We start from the raw sequence: 21,736 nt of genomic DNA, 5'->3' as shown, positions 1-21,736 counted from the left end.
TGTTTGCATAACCGAGACAATAATCGGCGTGGAATTGAGTAATTATCGTGAACCGTGATCGTTAAACGTCGCTAGGAATCGTTTTTCTATATACGCGTACGAGCGCTGTGCATTAACTATGCTTAATAGTGCATTCCTACACCGTTGTAATTACAATGAGTCTCTATATATAGCCAGAGCCGTGAGAGATTTGCGGAATCAATGTCAACGATTCCAAGGAGACGTCTCTATAAATACCTGCCTCCTCGAATTTACCTGTGTACGCAGGTGTAAGCGCAAAACGAACCGTTTCCACGTTACAATGCGACCATATTTCATTACAAAGCGCAGACATCAACTGGACAATCGTTAATCTGTCGTGTCGCGGAAACGATTATTCGAGCCTCGGTGTTTCCACCATTTTGTCTCTTTCGCCTTGAATGGCGGCCAATCTCCGCAAATAACGCATCTTTCGCGACTGTTTTCGGCGCTCTTTTTATTCCGAATATTTCTATCGTAACGTTATTGCAAAGGAAAAACATTGTTTTATAATAGTTAACGCGTTTATTGCCACGATGGTCACCGGTGACCGGCACTTTGGAAGAACCCTACACTCGTGAAATTGTAAATAACGCTCTAATTCGAAATATTGTTAAATAACAAATTTTCCCATATTGCAGGAATTATGGGAGTTCAAGTTACGTTATTGCAATTTGCATACATAATTTACGAGAAACGTGGGGTTGACAGTCTCGAGAAGTTTAGAGACCAATTCCAATCTGAACATCAACCGACAATGATAATTTATTCTTATAAACAGTGATGCATCTATTTATCGATACACGAATGCATAATGTAATAGCATTATTATAAAGTATCTACGAACCCAATGTTTATATAAGATTTTAGTACCGTTTGCCCTCGAAGAATATACTGGTACGGTATAAGTGATAATACGTTGTATGCATCCAACATATCAATTGATTCAATGAAATCCGTCGATCCCGATTAAGTGTTAACATCCCGTGAGCGTAGAAGGACAGAGACCCTCGCGTGATGCTCTAAAAGCGGCGCGAATAAAGAAAAGAGAACATGCACGCACCGGTTGTCACGCGACTTATGAAAACTCGGCTCTTACGTACTCCTTACGGATCGAACGAGTTACGAGACGAAGATCATACGAGACGCGAACGAAAAGAAGCTCGTTTCCGGCACGGTAATTGAAGGCTACGTCTCGTCTCGACAAAACGAACGTCCAGGGGTTACGCCACTTTTGCAGCCTCATTTTTTATAACACTTTTCTTTTATAGTTTGCACCCTTAAACACAATACAGGAGACGTTTTATCAAAAATATCGTAAATTGATAATTTGCACGACAACCGGCGACACGGATTTTTAACGTTGATTGCGCATATTTTTATCCAACACCTGTCGTGCCGGCGATTTCATTAAAATACGGTTTTTCTTTTTATACACGTTTGTATCGTTACACCAATAAAATCCAGTATAGATTGCTGATAAACGATATTTACGAGCTCTTTGACTTTAAATATGGAATTAACGCGCATTTTTTATCTGTATAGTATCTGAAGGAATGGATTTAATTAAAAGTTAAGTGGTTCGACAGCTCGCGTAGAAATTATTGCATCTGAATATTTGAAAATTTTTATATGAATACGATTTCGTTTGGCGCGTCTGTTCATTACTTACTGTTTCTACTGATGTCTCTTTTTCTATTTGCATTACACAGTAGTATCTTTTTGTCAAACTTTCATTGGTATTTCTCACCTTAATTAAAACAATTATTTTCCCTAGTTTATATATTACCAAGCACGAGAAAACGTAAGGCAAGATGAGAATGTTTCGTCACGAAGATCATTCGTGCTCGATTGACGTCTCGAGATCGCTATTATTAATCGAGAGTGCGTTGTTGGACACGGCTATCGCCCGGTTTGTTCGCGATCCACGCTTTCGAGCGAGATGTTTCGCCCTCGTACTCTCGCGGTATCCAAGAATTCCGCGCGTTTCGTGGAAACGCGGCTCGTCGTGTATTCACCTAGACGTGGCGTGTAGCTAACCGAGTCGGGTAAAGAAACGAAAGAAAAAAAAAAAAGGGAAAAGCTTTGAAAAATCTGGTGCCGGTTCTCGCGTACACGCACGTAAGCGCCTAACATACGTGCCGCGCGAAACAAATTGCCAAGGGGGGACGGAACGCTAGGAAAGCGCGCCACGGGAACGCAAAATTATGACGATAGGCAAACCGTTGTTGTTTTCTTTTTACCCCGCCGACGATTAGCTTGGGTCGCGGTTCCTTATTTGTTCCGTACGTACCTAGACCCGCTCTATCTTCTCGGAAAAAGGCCGCTCGACCGTCCAAGCGCACTTTATCTTAGACAATTTCTTGACGTAGGTTCGTACTTTTCGAAACGTTGTACAATATATCTTGCGCGCAGAATTTTAGTCGAGACTATACAACTCTACAGATTAATCGCGAGTTAAAAATCATTTTTTTATGTCAGCGTCAACAAGAAACATTAGTACAGTTTTATGCTTTGTTGTACTATTGTACAATTTTGTTTGGAATTTGAATAAAATTTTGGTTATAGAGGGGATTAAGTAGAGAAGATTCCCTCGTGACTAAGGTTCTGGATCGAAAGACATGGAATAGGTTTCGATATAATCGTGCAACTAGGCTTATTTGAACTCGTCTTTTCTTATATTCGTTGTGTGTTATGTTTATTGAGTCAGATTTTTTAGATAAATTGTAAAGAATAGTTGCTATTTATACTCTCGTATTGTTCGATTATACGGTTGGTGCCACAGTCTTTGGAAATGTATAAAAAGTATGATAAAATAATGAGAACAATGATAATAGTGATCTTTTAGTTTGAAATTATATACGTAAAGCGATGGGTCAGCTTGGACCCAATCGTTTCACGTCGGTACTTCGAGGTTCGAATCACGTGTTTACTAGCTACTGGCGCAATTACACTTATACGTAAGTGGTAATTTGCCTGGGTTCTCGCAACGTTTTGCGATTGTTCCAATTGATTGTGATTTGCTCGAGGTCCCGTGATACGGTTCCCTGAACACCGTTCGCAATTGTAAAACAAACACGCAGATTGTTGTAACATAAAGGCCGACGTAGTCTATATTGGCTTGGATATTTATGTAATTAATTGGCGCAACGAATGAGAAGGCTCGTTATAAAAATTGTAATATTGAGCAAATACGAACTGAACTTCAATAATAACTATATAATATGGTAATAGAAATAAAAGACATAGCATCGAATCGAAATTATTATTTCGTTATCAGTCGGAATAATGTCATCGTCGTTTTGGACATTTTGAATATTGAAAATGAGCAATATAGTACGTAAATTTTTTAACCCAGTTTAACATACAAAATATTAAGTAAAAAACGTCAAATTGGCACGGAAACAGTGTTCAAATTTGATGATGGTAAACCTATTTCTTTCATTTATTTACATAATATTAGAAATATATTATAAGAAATTTATACGTATTAATTTTCAAATATTTTACTAATAGCCAAGCACATTTTTCAATTACGCAACTGTTGTAACGCCAACTATCTCATAAAGTTTTCTTGCTCTTCGCTAGTTACACAGACGCTCGTCTAGTTATAAATCATTCAAACACGATCACGTTCAATATCATTTGCATCGTAATCACTAGCCGATTAAATCAGTCATTATACCGGTAAAGCTTAGAATGTACAAAATTTCGTTTTTCTTGCTCGGATCGATCGTTAGTAGCCGAGTCATCGTCGTAAATGATGTCGAGACTCGCTGCCTCTCGACGCTTTAAAAAGTAGCGGGGAAATAATTTAATGAGAACCCGATGAACGATGCTGTTCTTGAACACGATAATATATTCCCGAGCCTTTTCACGCGACGCTACCTAATTGATTTAGTTCACCTGTGCATTATGTTAGCGTAACTGTAGATGCTCGTTCGCTGGTCCCCAGAATAGAAAAGGTTGAAATCCGAGGAGAGGAATGGGTTTCGCTTCCTTCGGGCTCACAAAGAGGAAGACCTGTTTCCGAACGATCGACCTGTACTTCCTTCGAGATGCCCCATCATTCAGGGTCTTTGTTCCTAGCAGTAAATCATCGGCCACTTCAACGAACAGGATCAAGATGTCCCAACGGGCCTGGGCGGTCGCGATATGATTTCTTCGCAAAAAGCATTTTTCAATTTCTCCAAGCTCTTCAAAGATCGTCGGTTCTGCTCTCGAATAATCTCGTACTGTCCGTGGTGAGAATTGATCAACAATGATCAACAAAGCCGCGGTGGTGTGCAATCGACACGCAAGCCCTGGTTTATACAGGCGCTCCGGTGTGTTATTTGCTCAGCCAACGCGTTCAAAGAAAACTTCGTTGTCGTCGCGCCGCTGTTCAATTGTACTTTAGCTGAGCACACGAGTGAGCGAAGAACAAAGACTTAAGAGGACATTATACCCCAGGCGAGGCGTGACAAACCATCCGAAGTGTTTACTTTAGCCGGGACTGCCCAGTGGCGTGCCGTAAAATTCTCCGCAATTCGAAGCATCTGTATTCTCCGGCGCTCGCTCAAGTAAAGGGGTCTGATATGCGTATTTTCATATAAAGCTATGCCTTTTTGATAAAACCAGCTTGCTTGAGATAGCAAAAATCGAGAAGTGTATACATAGAAACAGGTGATCGATCGAGTACTTGCGAGAGAGCTAAAGGCTGAATGGCTATCTGGCGGCGAGGGCCGAAAGCGTCGCCACAGATCGAACTCCCGCGAGGATATTTGCTCCGCAAAGTTATCAGAACTCAACCTATTGTCTCTGTTTAGCAAAATCTGCGTTATCGCGCGTTTTTCCTTTTTGGACTCGACTTCATTTTCGTCGATTACGTTTGCGTTATTCGAAACGGAGAACACCGGGGCCAACGGTAATCAAAGGTGGCTGTTATATGCCCGACGAAGCAAAACGACCAAGGATGTATTATCATAAGAGCTCCGCGGTCCACGCGTGTAATTTGGAGCAATTTGGCAATTGCATATAATTGATGAGGATGCCTTTTACTCGGCGATGCCCGCGCCGCGTCCACGCAGTTGAGTTAAGTAGGGCTAATCACTGGTTCGCCTCTCTCGAAAACATCAGGAACCTGCCTTCTAGCGCCGAAATACCAAGGTCCTGCGTACACCAACACAGGTACGGGTCAGGACAGTCGAGACGCGGCCTGAAATACATATACCTGGGGGCCTGTGGAATGGCAGGCCCGAGAGGGACCCTCCTACTTCCCAGAAATAAGGGCCTCCGAGTCCCTATTGTTCTTGCTAATTGCCACCCCACGCAACCACCCGGCCTCTGGCCGGTTCGCTGCGTTGTCTGGCCCTCTTCTTTAATGGCCAGGTACTCGGGGATGATAGTTACAGGTCCCAACGCAAATACCGGCTTCGTACGTAGCCCTTTGTGAAACGAAAATTAGCCGAAAGCCCCGGAGATACCCTTGGACGAGGACAATTTCTCCACCTCGGGTATCCGTTACAAGAGCTGCCGTCGGCAATAACCTTCTTCCGACCGATGGTTTTACGGCGTGTCCGTGTAGTTTGAGGATAGAAAGCCTACCGGAATGTTGTCTCTATTTGTCGGGTGGACAGATCTCTCGAAATCGAACACGGTAAATACCGTGGACAGCTTGTTCCAAAATATAATGCATATTCATTTGGCAGACTCGATTTCGATTCGTTTTTGTCTTCGTTCGCGACGAAGCTATAAATTTCTCTGTTCGCGGTCGACGAGTACGATACGATCGACGAAATTAGCAGCGTGGTCGGTAAGGAGTAAAAATGGCCGGCTGGTAAACTTTCTCCCCGTTTAATTGACTCAAACCGATCTCGATAGAGGCACAAAGGGCTTCCGTCGTGTCCCCGGAGATAGTATCTTTGATTTACACGGTGACTCGATGCTCGATGTTACGACGATAGTCACCTACGGGGTAATTCGACGTAACGGTAGTTGCCCTTTGATCGATGAACGGATCCGCGGCGCCATTGTCGCGTAGGTTCTCTCGATAACGTTTCACGCCTTTGAGGGAACGGTGTTAATTGTTATCGTACGACAGGCGCGGTTAGAATTTTTACCAGAGACGCTTCTGTGCTGCTAGACACCCGACGGTTAACGCAATGATTAACGACCGCTTGCTCGTCGTTTACGCGTTATTAATCAATTGACGAGCCAATTTTCTCCAACTTTGTTTCCAACTCTTTCTCCTGTTTCTTCCCTTTCTGTTCGCGGAATCTCGTAATCTTTTACGAGTCGCTATCGACAGAATTTTACTGGAGTTTTCAAAAACCGTCGGAACTTTCGAAACAACAGGGACATAAAATCCGCGTAATTCATATTTCCTTTACTATCCTCGCGAATTACGTGCTCGTAATGTAAACATCGGTTTCGATCGAGCGGTTCGAAGAATCCCTGCTTGTCCTTTTATCGCGAAAATAGTCGTGACCCAATATCGGAAAAATTGTTCTATTCGTAACTTCGTTTTTAAATACGCTGTGAAACGTCCAATTCTCATATCACCTAACAGTCTGAAATAATAATATCTATCGTTACGTTCGTCGTCTCTGACGATTACGTATAATTCAGTGTTATAATACTGAAGGTAACTTAAAAGTAATTCTACAGAGTCGTGTAGAATTAACTCCAGAAAATATATGGTACAGAAAAATCTGTAGCAATCGACATTAATAATGTCTTCATCAAGGATCTCTGAAGCATTCATACCGCTACAAACAGATTATATAGCGGAGGTAAGAAATGAAATTCCGAGCACTTAAATACGCGAAAAAAACTTGGACGTCTAAGAAACTTGTTTCCTTGGATTATTTTTTTGTTTCCAATATGGATACTTATGCTATTTTAACCACAATATGGAACGATCGAACTCGGATAAATAAGCGTCCTTTTTCGAAAATCTTCATAATTAAAATTCTGCTTAAAATAATTTGTAATATCTGATAGCTTCACAAACTTTAGACAAACGTTTGGGATAAAAGTATTATATACCATCTTCGAATTGTGATTTTAATCGCGAAAAATATTATTCAAGCACTCGAGTTTCATTTGAATTTTGCCCGTACTACCGAGGAAAAAATTTGATCGTTCGATTATTCCGCGCAATAAAGCGTAGAAAAGTATTTGCACTCGAGTCGAAGTTTATCCGAGGTAAGATTACGTCACGCGGGAGATCAGGCTCTGGCGAAATTGATTTGGCTCGTGTCACCGTCAATAAAGAACTTAAGTGGCCCTTTCTTCGATTCCGCTTGGAATCCGGTCCGACTTCCCTCTCCGAGGTAGGAAGAAGAAGAGCAAAGGACTCTGCCACACACAACGAAAAGCAAAAGTTTTATTGAGCCCCCGGGTTCCTGACCAGCCGACCCGCCTTAGAAAGAGAGCAAGGGAGAAAAACCGGCCCATTATGTGGGTGCACTTGTCGTTGGTTCGGCGAAACGCTTTGCATCGTTGCGCCCGCCATAGGAATTGCTTCGCCCCGCTACTCCGTTTCGTATTTTATAGCTGTGCGCGCGAGCTCGCGTTCTAAACACGACGAAAATACGTTGCACGACAATATGGTCGCTCTAAACGCGCGTTTCATTAAGTTTCGCCAAGCTACAGGGGCGTGAGAATCCATCGATCGACTTTAAACAAACGATAATGCGACTCGACGATCACCGGAACGTTTAAATATCATGGAAAGCGTATAAATCGCCCGGTAAGGAAATTTAATTTCTTTTTTATTACCGTGCACGAGAACAAAAAAAACATACCACGAATACCTTTTTTTTTCGCAACGTGAATTCTCGTCTCGAGAAGGAGAAAGAATTTAATTGATGCTCTGTTCTTGACCAGTCATCCTCCTTAAAAAGGCGAACGGGAGGAAGCCCATTAAACGGATGCACTGTTGTCTCTCACAATTACACGCGTATGTACGTGCACGCGCATATATTGCGCCCGAGTGTGTGCGTACCTTGATAATCCGAGACCGTCCGCCAGGGTCGAAATATCCACGACTGCAATAAAACGTATTTTAGACCTCCTGGAGAGGAGACACGGGGCCCGTCTTTCGTTGCGAGTCAATGAGGAATCGGCTAAATTCGTGCGGTATCCGGCCCCGTTTAATGGGGATCATTAGTTACAAGCTTTTATCGGATGTCTGTCCACCGTGTCGATCAGGCCGGGTATACCAGCGATAAAATATCTTCGTCGAAAAACTGAGAATATACCGATCCGTTTCGAGTTTAACGAGGCAATTAGTCCCGGGGTCTCTACTAATCTCGACAATTAGTAGAACGTACGTCCTCCATTTTTGAAAGGGTGCTTCCCTTCGATAGCCTCGTCGATCAACATCAACGTTGACGACTGTCGACAGTCTCCTTTCGATTTTAAGACCTCGAAATTTATCCCCCACCCCCAACTCGACGATCGACGAAGATACCGGCGGAAGCCAATAAAAGGTCCCGTCGAATTTGTTCAGTATCCGATCTCATTCATCGTGGATCGCTGCTTAACCTTCTTCCTGCGTATCCACGTTACCCACGAAGAGCGTGGCGGCTTGACGAAAGTTTCTCACGAATCTTTCGAGGAACTCCCCGAGGACCGGTCTCCCTCCGTTCCCATCCTCCTCCGTCCTCTTCTTCCTGCGGTGGTCACTCCTTTCGGCTGCCGCGTCGATGAGGAAACCCTCCAGGGTCCCGGAGGCCTTTTTGTTTTCGCATAACTCCGCAGGTTCATAGCCTACTCGCGGTACGAACAGGTGTCCCGCGGTGGACCCGTAGGACGTGACTCGCTTTTGGCGAACCTTTATTTTCTTTCTTTTCCACCCAACGGACCGTTTTATAATTCTCGCCTCCGCCTTAATATTCCCGGTACCCCGTTCCATTCGTTTCTGATTTCGATCGAGCGTCCCCCCCTTTGACGACTTGGTAGCAAATGGTCATTTTCGCGGCGAAGATTCCAGCGATTTAAACAACATATAAGGTATTTTGATCATGACAAAACGATAGGACGAGTAGTTCTGACCGATGTAAATGTAGACCAGAGCCCCCAAAATTGATGCTTCAAAAACTGAGTGCTCTTATTCGCGTATACATAATACAAGAATGAATAGTTATAGAATCTTGTTCGAGGGAAAGCCATTGTGAGGTCCACCATCTCTCATACTCGCCGCTAGGGGGATCGTTTCTCTCGCAAGCGCTCGACAGACTCCCAATATCTAAGGCAGGGTCTACTAGGTTTTCTTTCCATCTTATCCACAGGACCCCCAAAGCCATTTTTTCAATTTTAATAAAGAAATCTAACTATTTAAATAAATTATTTTACCATGAGAGAAGATTTTATACGCCACAACAAAATAATCCTCTAATTTTGAGAAGTTGAGGTGCAGCTGTTGCTAAACCCAGCATCAAGTTTCTAACGGGTTCTAAAATCCATCGTTAGGTGGGTCGAGCTCGCAGGCCTGGTTTCGGTTCAACGACTCGAGGATCGATTGGAACATAAAAGAATTCCCGAGACGATTAACAAATGGAGGCAAAAGGACAAGATCGCCACGACCCCGGGAACGTGTCTCGTTATCGCAGGACGATCTTTTGCTCAACAGGTCAACAGAACCGGCTGCCGTCGACGCGAGCACGCACGAAAGCCTGATATACACGCGTCAAGATTGAAAAACGACCCTTTTCTCTCGCGCCATTCGTCTTCCGTGCACGCGAGGTCACGCGAAATTTTAGGAAGTTTCGTAACCTGTCTTCCGTAATCCCCGATCGTTGTCACGTGGAATAATTTTTCTTCGACGACCTTGTTTGTTTTTTGGGTCACGACAGAAGCGAGACGAATCGAATGCTACCCGTGACATATAGTGGCTGTCGTGAAATTCAATTCTACACACCGTCGCGACACCACTCGACCACCAACGCGCTTTACGTCGCATCGGAATACTAATTGCGGCAATTTAGAACCATGGATGTTGCTAATTGGAAATTAAGACAGGCTGGAAGTTGCCTTTGGTGTTTTACAATTGCCCCCGCAACGTGGCTTACGGAATGAACAATTAAACGCGACATCAAAACTTTCTCCCATCGGGACTCGTTCTCGTTCTCGCTCGTCCAACCGATTTCGAAGCGTAATCCCGCGAGACACGGGCCCCCGCCCGCGTTCGTTGAACAGGAGAACACGGACCTGGGGCACGAAAGCCCCCAAGGGTACGAAGCTCGTCGGATCGAGGACGAGGGGGGGCTTGCGAAATTCAATCGCGTGCCCTTCCCCTCGATGAAAGAGAAATCCTACGGTGAATTGATCGCCTCCGGTAGTACGGCTGGAGCGTAATATAAACTCCTCGATCAATTTCTAGTACAACGATATTATTATAAGAAAATATAAATGTAGAGATACCATAACTGCCTCAGACGCCGGTATATTCAATGGTCGATGGAGTGTATATATAGAAACAGACAGTCGGTCGAGCACTTGTGAGAAAGCTAGCGAGCGCGGAAGGCGTCGCCACAATGTGTTGATTAAAACAGTAAAATCAGCTGGCAAAGCGTTAACAAAAGGGAAAGTAACGCGCAAGAGCATAGACGAAGAAGCAACGATGCATGGGTTTGATAATGGCTGCTAATTTTTGTTATGTAACGTGTTAAGCATCACCACTATTAATTAGAATGATATTCGACGCTATCGGCGTTCAGGCTCGTAATTGGCTAGACGTAATGTCGTTAGCGCGTTGCTGTATCCCTTCCTCCTCCTCGTCAGGCCCCAGTTACCAACACCCTTTCACGGAAACAAAATAAAATTCATGCAATTTGAATAAATGTTCGCGCATCTACTAGCGACGGTTGTTACGCAATGTGCGTGCATTAGGGATCCACTCGAGGGAACCGAGAGAAACTCATTAGTTTCATCATTCCCGTGGCTGGTATACGTTCGGTTACAGCGTATACCGTGGATGTGTACGAATACATGGGTCGTCGCTCTTCTAATTGCATATACAACGGGCCTCGTTCAAATCAAGTTTCCGTCGAGCACAGCTTTCTATCCTCAGGCATGTTGCTCGACTCGTTGGAATAAACGAAACATAACCTCTTCGGTACTATGCTTTTAGCGATTCGTTACCGAGCCCCAAGCACCGATTATCTGTTTCGACGCGAACGAGCGTCGCGAATGCGTCGTTATATCTTTGTTTGATATTAGGTCTGGCTATGCCACGAGTGATTATCGATGAGTTTATATTAGTGTTCATAGAAAGCAATGTAAACGTTTATATTTTCTATATTTTAATAATCTCAAGTGCTGCCCCATTTCCTTTCTTTTTAGCGTTAAGGTACGGAGTTATAATCTCTATTATTCTAACAAGGTACGGTCTGTTAAGTTCCATTCGCAATAAACGAGCGGTTTAAAAGATTCAATTAATTAGGTAATTATAAGAAGAGCCAGCGATAGAAGGACGGGAGAGGAGTACTTAGGCTTCATCTGCATAAATGAATATTTAATCTTGGATGAGCGAGGAGTCAAATGTAACCCTCGCAAGTTGTGTCGCAGTATAACAAATAAACAAGCTTATCTAAGAACTACAAGTAACAGCACGTGTATCTCGTTAGATACATTCGATGCCTCGGCGAAGTACATATATCTAACGTCAGTAAGTTAAAGGTTAAGCTTCGTCGAAAAGCGTGTCCGCATAGAGAACGTCGCTGAAACCTTTTATCAATGCGATACGACACGAAGAATTCGCCGATCGTGGCCGAAGAAATCGGACAGCTTTACGAGCGCAAAACACCATCGCGGTGGGGAACGTTCGTCAAGCGTTTCAGGCCTGTCTGCCTTTTTGCCAGCGGCATCGCCGCTTCTATTTTTTTTCCACCGTTCCCTGGTAGTCTCTAGTCGATCCGCTACACGCGTGCATTTGCATAAATAGTGCATTATAACGTTATTAGAATCGGGGCGATCCGTCGGAAGCAGAACGATTTTTATAATGTTCTGCTTTCGATACGAGTACCGCCTGTTTCCCAACAATTTCGAAGCAGTTTTCAAAATATACATAACCTCCATTCAATGAACAGATAAGTATACGCGCAAACAACATCACGTGATTTCGACAGCAGTGTATTGGCAAGCGATTAGTCGTCGAATAGATACAGGCATAATAGAATTTATGTCAATTGCTATTTATATGTATAAATCATCATCTTTCGACCGTTACACTATGTACATCGTAAGTATTCTAACCTAACCTATAACCTAATCCAGACTTGTAATGCGATGCGGTTTTAATCTGTATCTTTGAAGAGGTTCCAAAATCTAAGGTTGAAGTAACACTAACATTTCTGACGTAATTTCCCACATTAATCGACGACAAAATACTTTTCCAACCACGTTTGTTAATTTGTAACGATACGTCGACCACGCGACAATGCATTTGTTTGCACGAGCTCTGTATTTACTTGGAACGAACGATAGTCGAGAAGATAACCTAACTTTTCCGGGATCGGAATTCTAACGTTACAAAAATAATACGACACGACTAATCGATGGGCCTTGATGTCGATTCGCGTGCATCTCGGGGGCCTGTAATCGTTCGGCAACCGACGAAAAAATGTAAAAGAAAGAAATACGAGCGATATGGGTGGAGGGAGAGCCCGTCGAGAAATAATTAATATGCCACGGACGCATAACGAACGACCCCGCGGAGCAGTCTGTTTGTTTTCGGACGGGTCTTCTTCGGCTCCAAGCATGTCGGCCGTATCTCTCTTATGCCCGGACCTTCTCGACCTCCCGCTGCTTCCCCTTTTCCCTTTTTATTTTAAACGCACGCGAGAGAGGCCCTTCTCTCGGGCTTCTTTTGTCTCTCTCTTCCTTCGAGGAATATCGTCCCCGTTGGACCCTCCCGATCGTGACCGTAGACTCGGGACAAATTCCTTTTAGAGAAATTTCGAGTCCCGATACGAGAGAGTATCGTGTCGTATCGAAAGTGATGCGATATCGCGAACGCGTCGCAGTGTCTTCGCGACGATATAGGTATGTACGATCGAGACGTTTTAACGAAACGAAAGGATTTCGCATTGGTCGTAGCTTCGCCAAGATGTTTACGTAATCTGTAGAGCAGCGAGGAGAGGTTTTCCTTAAAACCCTCTCACGAGTCTCTTGTGGCTTCTCTTTCGCTCCGAGGGGCTCCGGGGAGAGTCGGTCGGGCGAGCGAGCGAGTAGCACAGCAGCGATGCACACAACGAGAGAGCCGCATGCCTCTCTCCATATATTCTCTCCACTTTAATCTTTCTTTTGTGACTCGGCTGTTTTAGCGTTTTTTATTCCTCGATGAGCCGGGCTTCGTCGACCAGAGACAAAGCGAAAGAGACTGCGCGCAACGTACAGAGTGAAAAGGAGAAAGAAATCGAGGGTGTAGGGAAAGGAGAGGCCAGCGCTGCAGGCTTATTAGCAAGAAGTCAGAAGAGAAAGAGGGGAATGCAAGAAGGTTCTGTCGAGGGAGAAAGGGTCGTTTAATAGGGTGGGGGGAGGGGAAGGGACAGTTCGAGAGACAGACGGAGCAAAGTCGCGGATAAAGATGGCTTCGTATTACCATAATAAACAACTGTACTGCGGTTAATCCTGCGCAGAACCAAAGTTCTTTGTTCGACTGGCTCCGAAACCCGTTATTAATTTCTGTGTCGATCGAGCGTGTTCCGTGATTTAACGCTTGGACGGCTGACCGCGAATTACGAAAACTGGGACAGTCCCAGGGATTGAAAAACGTTGCGATAATATTTATTCGATCTATCGAGAATGTCTATACCTGTTTGTTCGTGTTCATTTTTACTAAATATTTTCTATCAAACGTTTAAGACACAAATTGAACAATAAAACGATATTGTTCTAATTTTACTCGTTTTGGAAACGATGTAGTCTCCGTGGTGGGATGGTTCGAAATAGGGTAATTCGGGGGCCACGAAAACGACGTCGATGCTGCATCCGAACGTGGAAGCGAATTATTTCGTTACGAAGTTTCTTGGCAGTTGAATCTGCGGTAGCCTGTGCAGCAAAATAAATTATTCCGTTGACCGAGGGGGGGCGGGGCAGAGCACGAACGCGGAGAGACCGAAAGACGACGAAGGGGGAAAGAGTAAAGTCACGGATAAAGATGGCTTCGCATTATCATAATAAACAAGCGGCACGATGGTTAGTCACCGCGAACTGTTCCATGTCTCTTTGTTTATTTCGTACGGCTCTCATTAACACACTGCGGAAAGAGAACTCTACTCTCTTCGTGTATTGTATATTTACGCTACGTCAAGCACGGTCTCAGTGTATCGGGCCTGTTTCTCGCGACGGATTCCTTCCAGACCCTCCGTTCGAAATCCCTCCGAGCAACGAGATATTTCGAACGATTCTTTTTACACAAATTCCTCTTCCACGCGTTTGGTCTTTATTTTCAGAAATTTTGTTTATTAAATACAAGCCGTTTGAGATTACCATGTCCCATTTGCACGGACAATACCGTCTATCTCGGTGCTCAAAACACTGGCCACGGTATTTCACTGGAACGTACTACCACCAGGAAACCAATTTTGCGAGAATAGTATAAAGTGTGATATATTAGGCATGATTATTTAATAATTTTAGTCAAACAAGATGTTTTGTCTGACTATAGAGATAGTTATTACTAGACTGCGGATGTTTATGCATTTATGGGGAATTTTAATTCTCAAGAAACTACAGAATGCACTTAATATGCAAAAATATAAGAAATACTTAAAGTAAGATACGAATTATTATATTTAAGGGTTGAGACAATCATCTACAAAGCTCCCATTTTATTAATTCTATTAATGAAAACATGAATTTGCATAAAGATCCGCAGTCTAGTTATTAAAGTTAGACTATATTGTAGAAAGTGTTGCGTTAGTGTTTATAGACGAAAATGGCATATTAACAATAGAGAAACAAAATTTTTAGCGCGAACCGCTGTGTAGAAAGAAGACCAGTCGGTTTGGGAAACGAAGGAGGGGCTTGGTACACCGGCAGATAAATGAAAGTGAGGCCTGTATACCTGTTGCGACGAGAAGGGTATAATCTTTTATGACTTTCCGACGGCTACTCATTAGGGGAGGCCGACAACTATCGACGATGTTGCGCTTAGAACGTCGGAGCGCAAAAATGCCGAACTGTTCGCGAAAATTATATTCCGCATCGTCGAAATGGTCTTATCGGGCGCGTATTTATAAATAAAGATGAGTTGTAATCAATTAGCGGAGACGAGTGGCTTGTTCCTCGGCTCCGTATAATTTCGATGATAGAGTCTTATTATATTCGAGGTGGTATAACGGTGCCGGGTAGATACGACGAAACTTGCCACGGTATACGGACCACCCATGATATTGCATCATTAATCAGCACGAGCCGTTTTATCATCAATGACGACTATTACTATAAAGAAAAAAAGACCAAAAAAAAAATGAGATTTCCTTCTACGGAGCAACGTCTTCTTTCACTTTATCGCGATTTCGGTATTATTCCAATTTGGAGAAAAGAGTTCTTTGACCCCAGTCGCGAAGTTCTCCCCCCCCTTTCGAGGACTTCGAACTTAGCATTGGAGATAGCTTCCTCGGCCAATATTGTTGCTTTGATCTTCTTGCGTATGCAAAGCACCGATAAGACATTTAATATTGCAAACGTCTTTTATTTTCACCGGCGCCGAGCATTCCCGCGTTATAAACGCGATGCCCTTGTTGGACTTTCGTCGATAAGCCGGCACGTGAAACTCCGACCTCGTTAGCGTTTTTCTGCTGTGTCATTTGTATTTTACATCCACTTACGAGCGTATAAAATAATATTATTAATCGTCGTTCGCGTGTAACGATTAGCAGCGGCGAGGTATAATCGAAAGTGATTTATTGACCCCGGTCATTTTCCTTTTCTGTTCACAGATTCGCGAAACGTTCGCGAGGTGAGGTGCTTTTGTAATCAACCGGAATGCGTGCCTCAAGGATACATGTGTCGTGGCAGGGGCTGCTTCACCGAGCTACCATCCAGCACGAATCCGTCGTTATTGAGAGCGGAACACAGCGCGTACAGCGGCTGCCTCGACGAAAGCTTCAAAGAGCGACAATGTCCCACGGGATACCTCTGTTGCGAGCAGGATCTCTGCAACCACGTAGATAGCCCAGCCATGAGAAACAGGCTCAACAAGACTCTTCAAGGTTAAATGATCGTTCTCGTTGCGAGATCATTAAAATTGCACAGGCTTAACTGGATGCAACGTCGGGAATGGCATTTTCATAACCACTCCCCTCGTTTTATTGCCCGACACGTTTCGTCGTCGAAAGAAACTTTTTCCTTTCAAATGTTCTCGTATCAAAATCGATCGAGAACGGTTTCGTTCGGTTCTGTTAGGTTATCCCACAAGCCGTGTCGTTTTGTGACGTTAACCTTCAAATGTATAATTACAGTACTTACCTTTAATCATTAATGCACTAACTAGCGTTTTCCACCAACTTCCTCCCATCTTTCAATCCACGTACTTTCCAATCCCATCGAATGTTCGGGATTTTGAGTTAAAAAATTTATTTATTATTAATTTGAATCGCGATGTCAAAAAATCCTATTTCGAAGTTTAGAAATCCACCTTTGACGATTTTTTTAAATTCATACAACACGCAATGCCAAAAATGAATTTTTTTCCAATAGAAAATATCACTCTAGACATTTCGAATACGTTTCAGACAGATAGGATATTTCTAGAAAGGTATATTGAGAAATTTACGATAAGTACGATAAGAACGACATGACTTATGGGATGACCTAATATTTCCATTACTTGAATTTATTCTCTACAAGGGAACTGGGGGTAATATGATTAATATGATTAAAATTCTTCAGAATAATGAGTGTGCAACATATTTGTTGTTATAATACATGTAACTATCTTTAATCGAAATTTCATGTAACTTAATCAACATTTTTATATATGTATATGAATCCCATGTATCCCATGCTATGAGGTAATACGGGTAGCATAGATTTAATTGTATTTCATTGAAAAAATAACATAAACTGAACTACACTATCATACTTACTACCTATTTATATATTTGAAACACGTAAAAAGTGAATGGGACTAAACACTGTATTCCTTGACACTTACCTCAGTTGTCACACATTCTACAAAAGTACCATATGCATGCTTTACGCATTACAACAAAACTTACCATACAGCACAAAAATATGACTCATGTCACACACCACTAAAGTAAGTACTAAATTCCCCACACAGACATACAGAAGGTTTATTATTTGTACAAGAATAGTGTTATTACAATTGAACATAATAAACATTGATGCCCATATTATCCCATATGCCGGTGCTCATAGTCCCCTTAATGGACATTGTTCACAAAAAACGCATAATTGTAAATAATATTGGAACAAACATAAGTAATTCCTTAGGAATAGTGAAAGTAACAAACTCTTTCCTTAAATATAACCTCAACGATCAATTATACACTTCACTATTACAGTACATATTGTCAATATGTATGATAAGCAGAAAAACAAGGATAAACAAATTCTCTGTCGTAGTATTCGAAGAATTTAAACAATAGCGTCTATATTTCACGCGATGCCTGTATTACCACGAATTCCCTTACACATTACAAAGAAGCTCGAGTTCGTTGTTATCTACGACTTCTACGAAGTCTCGAACCGTTGATTTAAAACAATAGTGAAAGTCGAAGGTTGTGCGAATTTATGAATAATGAAACCTTTTGCATAATTTATGCCAAGCAACCTGCAGCGTAATGAAGGACTCTGTATTGTTACAGAGTTGGCGGGTGACCAACGACCTTTCCTCGGTCCGGTGCAGCCGGTCAATCATGGAGGCCAAACGACGGACGGTTGGTTCAAGACTGCCACGATCGCAGTACCGATTTGCGGTCTGATTGTTCTATTGATACTGGCAAGCCTCGCCATTAGATTACTCCAGCCTGTACCAACGCAAAGCGATAAACTCGGGCCTCATCGGATGCCCGATAATGGGCCGCCGTTATTGGGACCACCGAAAGTGCCTCTCGTTTAAAAGATACCTTCCGCGATCCAAAGACGTTTAATAAAGATAAAGTGTTCTAGCGGATAGACATTAGTAAGACTATCTGTAGAAAGCTAGCGGGCTTACAATAGCTCCACTTGGCTGTGAATTTTTTGTGAAAAAGCGACTGCTGTAAATTATAACACTGCGCGTTGTGCATCGATTGCTGCGATTCCTCTCCGAACGACGATACCCACCGCGTAATCGTCAAACTCATGAATTTAAAGAGTGAGAAAGGGCCAAAATAAAGAAAAAAAAAAAAAAAAAAATGAGGACCTTTGTACATGACTTGTTAATGAAAATAACGAAACGCATGATACCGCCTTTATTTGTAGTATTGTAAATAGATTATGTATTTTCTATCGTGTTAGATAATACCGTTCAATTAGGTGGCGCACAAGTTGCAATGTAATCGCGTTCTACGATCTTGTCAACCACTAGATTATCGAAAACGAGAAATTTAACCCTGAAATCGTAGCTGACGATACGATACAATCTGAGAAGGATGCACGTATAATCCAGCAACAAAAAAACGAACATTTTTCCCCATCGAGAAACCATGCGGATAAAAACGGATGAAGATCAATAAAAGTCTGATATCTGTTTTGTTTATTTTTTTAATCGTGTAGGTATCTTCTTCCGAAAATTAATTATCCTGGTACATCATGTACTTCTCATACAGTAATCGTATTCCATATAAATATTATTATATTGTGATAGTATGGCATAACCGTGCATTAGTAATATTATTAAATATGTACCGCGATTTTGTTTTACAACACGTGTTACTCATGAGGGGTAAATTGATGCGAAAATCGCCTTAAAATACATTGAAACGATTTTTCAGTAATCGGACTCTATTTATTTGCTCCTTTTATCAATTACATACACATACCACATCGATACCCGATATATAGGAGGGGTATGTCATTAGTTTGTAAAATAGGCATTTCTCATTTGATCAGCTCAGAAAATTTGTATCGCTCTGTTTCGGAATAGTAACCATAAAACGTTAGTATAATATAAATGTTTTGGCATCACAGTTTCAAATCGTACAATTTTCACATTCCTTGTCCCGTTTCTTTTACAATGATCACTTAGCTCATACCTTGTTATGCACGTTCATCTTATCCTTTTCTCGGGAGAAAATGTATTAATTTATAAAAATACTGTTTAAGGTATGTATCTCCATTTATATCTATATTTTTATCCTCCCCAAAAATTTGGGCTACCAGTCAAGTTCAATTGAAAGTCAAGCATGACATTGTGTACCATCTATGCACATGTAACATAGAGATACTAGGTTTTGCTCGATCGTTTAATCAGTCGACCGTCATAACCCGCATGACGGGTTTCAGTTACATCGGTTAACAATTGATAGTTTTAGGATAGAATTTCGCCAAATGATTTTACGTAAGCTTCATGTAGTTTGTGAATAAAATCTGGATCACTTCTCAATAAATAGTTAAAAGCTTGAAGAAGCTGATTCCTTGTCAATGGTTCTAATGGTCTCGCTAAGGGTTCGGGCGGACTAGGTGCAGCGAACATAACAGGAGGTATTAGCGCTGGTGCCGATCCTTTTCCTGATAAAGTAGGTGCCGTGATAATATCTTCTGATGCCTAATGATTGATTAAAAAAAATTTTTAAATCCTTTACTTGCGCGACTCACAAAATTATGTGATTTAATCGATATGGAAATTTCTACTTACCGTTGTCGCAGATGCATGAGCGAACAAAGATGCAAGCGGATTTGAATTACTAGATCCAATAATATCTGAGGCCTGATGATTCGTTGAATTAGAAGATAGTGCATTTGTCGGGGACTGTATCCTAAGAAATCCTGTTGTGCCATTTGTATCGGTAGTGTTTTGATTTACTGATGATGGAACATCTTGGTTTATAGACGCGGGTGTTGATATCATCGAATCTTGTTGAGCAACTACCTTGCTCCGTCGTTTAGATCTGTTCAAAGCAGAAGAACTACCTGCATTATTTGACGTCATTATAGTAGTCGGAGTCACTTGAGACTGCTGTTGAGTAGTTGGTTGTGGAGTTATAGATCTATGTTGCTTTTCAATATGTTCCACTGTATGTGCTGCAGGATGTGACATTAAACGTGCAAGTAATGGTTTGCTTTCATTCACAATAGTACAACCTGCTGTAGGTTGATCTCCAGCCTTAAAATGTCCAGTATTAACCTGGAAATATTGCAAATACCTATATATTAACATCTAAGTAATATTATTTACTAGTAACAAAGACAATCTTATACAAGTACTAACTTTAGCCTTTGCAAAAAAGTCCATTACACTCTGTGAAGTAACATCTGGGCCTAATGGAGCAGTTAGCGGTCCAGATAGATTCTTGGTTATAGGAGTAACCAAAGGGGACTTGGAGTCAAGCCCTTCCTTAGTACTTCCTCTGCTGCCACTGTTGTTTCTATTAGTATTAAAATCTTCTTGGGCTTTACTGAGCATACTGAATATATCGACATTGTTTATATTAGGTCCAGAATTCTTTTTAACACTGACTGCAGGTTTATTGCCCGCCTTGCGATTTTCTTCTGAGTCTTTAACAAGTTTGTTCAACATTGCACCGATACGTACACATTCCAATTTATCATAAAACCAAATACCATAGATATTGTATCTGGTGTTTCTATAGAGTAAAAAGGGTTCCTGAAGTTGTAAGTCTAAACCTTGTGTAACTGGTTCCACTAGGTTATTTGTATTTAATCTGTAAAGTATTATCAAAATAAGAAATTAAAAGTTTTCTTTATACATTATTATGATATTCTATACAGTCAAGTCGAATCATCTTTATTAACTATTATCCAAAGGATTCTTCGATGATGAAGTTTAACCTCCATAAAAACTGTTAAATGCCACATGGTATACATTGGAATATTTGAAATATCGTAAGACTCTTAATACAAATTATTATGTCTTAAAGTTATGCATCAAACAAAAGGATTAAAAATGCATATTTTCTTGCAATAAGATCAAAGTAATTATCAAAGCATTTAACCAAACCATGCTTCTGAGAACATAACTACCTTAACAGATATAATGATCAATGAGGATAATATATATGTTGCAGCTCAGTTTAGTTAGTGCTTTTAAAATATACGACAATATATACGAGCATTTTTGTGAAAATGTGTATATAATAATTATATGTTACCTATTCATAATAAGAACACTGTTGTAGGGTTCGCCATTTCGCGAGTATACGAATAAAGCACCCTCGATGTCAGTTTTTTCCCACTCGTTGTTGACCGCGTTAAAAGTGTACAGCGCTACGTGCGTCGCAGTTTCCAGTATATCTTTCACATAAGGGTCTACGCGTTTCAGAGCAGCCACGTTCATTCGTAACTCCGTTAGATCCGTCATTGTATTCCTTTACAGCTTGGTAGTACAACACAAAAAGTACAGTATAACAATGGTTCGCTTTACGAGTCGGTTGAAATTCAACTGTGTCGCTCGAGCTGATCGCCACAAGTACTATATTTTAATATAACGTAAGCAGCTGCTTGTATAATAAACGTCATACTAGATTTTAAGGTTGATACCGTTTGTTACAACTGCGAGTTAGTAACATCATCACAGAATGCCGACGCTTCCTTT

At 41.7% G+C, this 21,736-nt stretch overlaps 2 protein-coding genes across 2 annotated transcripts in view; one reads left to right on the top strand and one right to left on the bottom strand.

Annotated features, from left to right (window-relative positions):
• LOC122404692 (BMP and activin membrane-bound inhibitor homolog) overlaps positions 1–18,100 on the top strand; it is a 35,086-nt gene extending 16,986 nt beyond the window's left edge. The window contains exons 2-3 of the mRNA XM_043408884.1: positions 15,954–16,226; positions 17,847–18,100. Of these exons, the coding sequence (XP_043264819.1) occupies positions 15,954–16,226; positions 17,847–18,100 (527 nt within the window). The remainder of the gene's footprint in view (positions 1–15,953; positions 16,227–17,846) is intronic.
• A 1,380-nt stretch (positions 18,101–19,480) lies between these two features.
• On the bottom strand, positions 19,481–21,719 carry LOC122404691. The gene is made up of 4 exons (XM_043408883.1): positions 21,294–21,719; positions 20,393–20,846; positions 19,820–20,308; positions 19,481–19,729 (listed from the first exon to the last, which is right to left on the bottom strand). Exons 1-4 carry the CDS (start codon positions 21,500–21,502, stop codon positions 19,493–19,495), a joined length of 1,389 nt encoding a protein of 462 aa, XP_043264818.1. The 5' UTR covers positions 21,503–21,719; the 3' UTR covers positions 19,481–19,492.
• Positions 21,720–21,736: the final 17 nt, after the last annotated feature.

This window comes from Colletes gigas, unplaced genomic scaffold, assembly GCF_013123115.1.
Source record: "Colletes gigas isolate AHSC1104 unplaced genomic scaffold, ASM1312311v1 Colletes_gigas_Sc00003, whole genome shotgun sequence".
In the NCBI taxonomy this organism is placed as follows: Eukaryota; Metazoa; Arthropoda; class Insecta; order Hymenoptera; family Colletidae; genus Colletes; species Colletes gigas.
Note: the sequence above shows the minus strand (reverse complement) of the source record. Positions and strands in the feature narration are given on the sequence as shown.